The 5,167-nt window shown below is 41.6% G+C and overlaps 1 protein-coding gene across 1 annotated transcript in view; it reads right to left on the reverse strand.

Annotated features, from left to right (window-relative positions):
• The window catches only part of LOC103076996 (ammonium transporter Rh type B), a 38,226-nt gene that overhangs the window by 30,381 nt on the left and 2,678 nt on the right, over nt 1-5,167 (reverse strand). Inside the window, exon 2 of the mRNA XM_007457891.1 lies at nt 4,077-4,199. Coding sequence (XP_007457953.1) covers nt 4,077-4,199 — 123 coding nt within the window. The remainder of the gene's footprint in view (nt 1-4,076; nt 4,200-5,167) is intronic.

Raw genomic sequence — 5,167 nt, forward strand, 5'->3', positions numbered from 1 at the left:
GGTTCACGGGCCTCTCACTGTTGTGGCCTCTCCCGTTGCGGAGCACAGGCTCCGGACGTGCAGGCTCAGCGGCCATGGCTCACAAGCCCAGCCGCTCCGCGGCATGTGGGATCGTCCCGGACGGGGGCACGAACCCGCGTCCCCTGCATCAGCAGGCGGACTCTCAACCACTGCGCCACCAGGGAAGCCCCTATTTTTTTTTGTTTTGCATTTCAGAGTGAGTTGCAGACATCAGTATACTTCACTCCTAAACCTTCTGTATGCATATCATTAACTAGAGGTCAATATTTGTTTACAGTTTCTTCTTAAGGTAAAATTTACATCTGATGAAATGCACAGATCTTAAGTGTACCGTTTGATGAGTTTTGACAAATGCATACATCTGTGTAACCCAAACCCTATATCAAAATATAGAGCCATCAACCAGAAAGTTCCCTCTGCCCCTTCCCAGTCAATTCTCATTCCCACTCCATCCCCAGAGGCAATTGTTGTTTTTAGTTTTTTTTTCCATCATGTATTAATATTGTGTGTTCTAGAGCTTCAAATAAATGGAATGGTACAATGTGTGCTCTTTTCTGCAAGATGTCCATCACTTAATGTAATGTTTTTGAGATTCATTCATGTTGTTGAATGTATCAGTAGTTTGTTCCTTTTTATTGCTAAGTAGCACTCCATTGCTTGAATATAACATTTTATCCTAACCTATCTATCATTATGAAATGTCCCTCTTTATCCCTGGTAGTACAATTTGTCTTTTTTTTCTTTTTTTTTTGGCTGTGTTGGGTCTTTGTTGCTGCACATGGGCTTTCTCTAGTTGCAGCGAGAGGGAGATACTCTTCATTGCGGTGCGCAGGCTTCTCATTGCAGTGGCAGAAAGAACTGACATCTTAACAAGATCGAGTCTTCCCTGGGACTTTCCTGGCGGTCCAGTGATTAAAGAATCCGTGCTTCCACTGCAGGGGACGTGGGTTCCATCCCTGGTCAGGGAATTAAGATCCCGCATGCTGGGCAGTACAGCCAAAAAAAATTTTTTAAAAAGGTTGAGTCTTCCTATCCATGAACATGGAATATGTTTTCATTAAGCGTGACTATAAAATTTTTTATTGAATATATTTGACAAATAACATTGTGCATATTTAAGCTGTACAATGTGTTATTTTGATATATTTATATTTTGTAATATGATTGCTGTTGTAGTGATACCACATTACATAATTATAGTACAATATTGTTGTCTAAATTCATTATATGGTGCATTAAGATCACTATGGCTTATTTACTATTTGTTGCAAGTTTGTACCCTTAAACAACATCACTTTTTTATCCCCCACCCCCATCCCCTGAAAACTACCATTTTACTTTGCTTTGCTTTTTTGTTTGACTTTTTTAGATTCCACATATAAATGATATCATACAGTACTTGTCTTTCTCCATCTGACTTATCTCACTTAGCATAATGTGCTCAAGGTCTATCCATGTTGTCACAAACGGCAGGATATCCTCTTTTCTCATGGCTGAATAATATTCTATTGTGTATACATACCACATCGTTTTTTTTTTTTTTTCATACCACATCGTCTTTATCCATTCATCCTCTGATGGGCATTTAGGTTGTTTCCATACCTTGGCTATTGCAAATACTGCAATAAACATGGAAGTGCATTTATCTCTTCGAAATACTGTTTTCATTTCCTTTGGGTATATACCCAGTAGTACAATGCTGGATCATATGGCAGATATATTTTTAATTTTTTGTGGAATCTCCATATTTTTTCCATAGTGGCTGGACCAATTTACATTCCCACCAACAGGGTATAAGGGTTCCCTTGTCACCACATCCTTACCAGCAACTGTTGTCTTTTGTCTTCTTGTTGACAGCCATTCTAGTGGGAGCATGACTCTTAAATTTTAAGTGTGAATGGAGAGATCACTGGCTAAGAGAAGAGGGGACCCCATTCAGACTTTATTCAAAAATTGCACTTTGGGGACTCCCCTGGTGGCACAGTGGTTAAGAATCCGCCTGCCAATGCAGGGGATACAGGTTCGAGCCCTGGTCCAGGAAGATCCCACATGCCACGGAACAACTAAGCCCATGCACCACGACTACTGAGCCTGTGCTCTAGGGCCTGTGAGCCACAACTACTGAGCCCGCAAGCCACAACTACTGAGCCCACGTGCCACAACTACTAAAGTCCGCACACCTAGAGCCCGTGCTCTGCAACAAGAGAAGCCACTGCAATGAGAAGACCGCGCACTGCAACAAAGAGTAGCCCCTGCTGGCCGCAACTAGAGAAAGCCCGCGTGCAGCAACAAAGACCCAACACAGCCAAAAATAAATAAATAAATTAATTTTTTTTAAAAAAGAATGAAAATCAGACCTTCTAACAGTTGTTACCAGAATAATTCCACAGGGAAAGCTGCTCTGTCTGTTCTCAGGTGCTCTACATTCTGCCTCATATCCTATATTCTGGGCATAAAAAACCCTCTTATCCTAATTTTTGATATTCTCCTACCTCTAGGTCTTTGTCCAAGCTTCCCAACTGACATGGAACTACCTTACTTCATCTGTCCATGCCATCCAATGCAGCTCCTTCATCATGTGGCACCACTTCCTCGAGCAAGATTCCACGATTGGTCCAGTATCCCACTAACCTCTATCTCTGAATTTCCATTCCCCCTCAGAGTACCACTAAATTTTACAATGAATTCTTTTTCTTATCTGCCTTGTTAGACAGTAAATCCCCCAAAACTCTCTCTTCTGTAATATGTATCCCCAAGTGCCTTGTATAGTGCTTTGCACTCAATGAGCACTTACTACGAACCTGTGAACTAACCAACCCCTTGTAGAACATATATGCCCAGATTCCACCAAGGGTTTACTGGGAAGAGAGTAGGGAAAACATACACAATAACTTTGTTCCACAATTCATTTACTGAATTGGGGCAGGTGATTTAACAACAGATTGTAAGATAAGGTTGGGAGATAAGAGTTCTGGCTTTCTCTCCCAGGAGCCAGTTGTGTCATGGATGCTTGTAAATTTTCAAAAATAGCCATCTGTTGCTGGGCAAGCTGGGTCTCAAGCTGGAGACTGGCATACATACATTCTAGGAGTCCTAGGCATTCCTTGGGCTTGTGGTCAATTCCTGAAGGAAGAGCAATGGAGGTGCAAAGGAGACAAAAGAGAGATTTTATAATTGTACTGAGGTGGGAAGGGCTCTAATAAGATGACCACTCTAATCTTTCTGGGTACAACTCAACCCAGATGCAGCTGTGCTCAGCTGTCAGCTTCTCCATGAAGCCTACCTGGCCACCCTATTTGAAACCAACCCACTGGAACTTATTACCCACTCTCTTGCTTTATTTTTCCCTTACTATTTATGATTATTTGGCATATTTTGTAATTAGTTACATAATTGTTGGCTAATTCCCCCTTCTAGAATGTAAGCTCCAGGAAGGCATAGATTTTTGTCTGATTTGTTCACTACTGTGTCCCCAGCACCTAGAAGAGTAAGTACCTGGCGCATAAGTGTTCAACAAATATTTGATGAGTGAATGAAATGGTCTGAGAGTGAGGCCTAACTTCCCTTTCAAGAGCTCAGGGGATGCCTCAGCATTCTTCTTACCTGACATAGTAAGGTCATCAGCAATGACCCGGAGTTCTTCCTGTGTCTAACTTTGATCAGTCTTGCTGAAATCAATTCTTTTTCTAATGTTTTCAACTACATTATACGCATCCAGGTCTTAGTTAACATTGGTAGTTATTTATCCATTGTTTGTGTATTTACTGGTCTTGACTTCTTTGTTAAACTCTGAGGTCCTCAAAAACAGGAGTCATGACTGTCTAGTGCGCTGTGTGGCTTCCCACAGGTATGCTAAATACCCACTGATGTTGCCATGGGAGGATGAATAACTGAAATGCAAAGAAACTGAGCTGTTACTATTTCCTTCCCTGGCCACTTTTCAACTAACATTACTAGCAAGCAATAAAATTTTCAGCCAGCTCCAGCCACCTCCTCCATACAACCTTTCCCCCTGCTGAGTCCATTTGGGAAATCCACCCTGCATCCTTCCTTACCTGAGGACAGCTTTGTTGCTGGGATTTTCAGGCAAGTGGCTGGTGGGGAACTTGCCTGAAGATTAATAAAGCTGGGGGTGGGTTTGGCTCGACAAAGAGGCACAGCATTACCTTCCTCTTTGGCTGGAACAAAATCAGAGGCAACTAAGTCAGAGTTCATTCCGACAAGGGACAGCCTAATTAGATCCCTGCGTCTGGTCTATGAATGCAGGTGCTGAGACCCTGGCCTGAATATCTTCAAAGAAAGTTATATAAGACAAAAGAGAAAACATAGTGGGACTGAGGAAAACCAAGCAGGGTTGGGATAAGCTAAAATCTAATTTGCTTATATTCTGCAAGTTCTTATTGATCTGTGCTACATGCTGACTACTGTGCTGAATGTTAGGGTATACACAAGACATCTAAGACGTGGTTTCTTAGGTGTTTAATACCTACTTAGGGAGACAAATCAGACACTGGCGAAATGGTGATATAACAACACAGGACATAAACAATGAGTCTGACAGTCTCGGGTGAAAGTAAGTCCTTTTATCTTTTAGTTACACTAAGATGTGATTAAATGTAAAAATGAATGTTTTTGAAATGGGGTAAGATATCAATATGAGTACAACAGTCAAAGAAGACTCCAGGCAGGTGGAGGATATTTATTGGACCTTGAAAACAGGAAGCTTTGGATAAGTGGAAAAGATATTTCAAGTGGGAGAAAAAAAAGATGGTGTGAGCAAAGGCAAGGAGGCAAGAATATGGCCAGAAGGATGAGGAGCCCTAAGAAAGTGGCCAGAATTAGAGGGTGGAGAGTGGGGAAGCAGGATGGGTCATGGAAGACCCTTTCCAATAGCGAATCTGAGACTTTCTCAGAAAGTCACTGAGCCTTTTAGGATTAGAAAATATGATAAAATTTCTACTTTAATTAATCCACTGGGATTAAAATGGGTTGGACATGGAAGTTCTCAAAGGGGAAAACAGATTACCTTTGGCAAAAATAGTTACGTTAGAAGGAAAAATTGATTTGTAGGGAGAAAATCATGAGTCCTATAGGAGACATATGTCATTTCTGTCTACTGGGCAACCCTTGCTCTGGAAAACTACTC

Source organism: Lipotes vexillifer, unplaced genomic scaffold (assembly GCF_000442215.2).
Source record: "Lipotes vexillifer unplaced genomic scaffold, Lipotes_vexillifer_v1.1 scaffold238, whole genome shotgun sequence".
Lineage (NCBI taxonomy): Eukaryota > Metazoa > Chordata > Mammalia > Artiodactyla > Lipotidae > Lipotes > Lipotes vexillifer.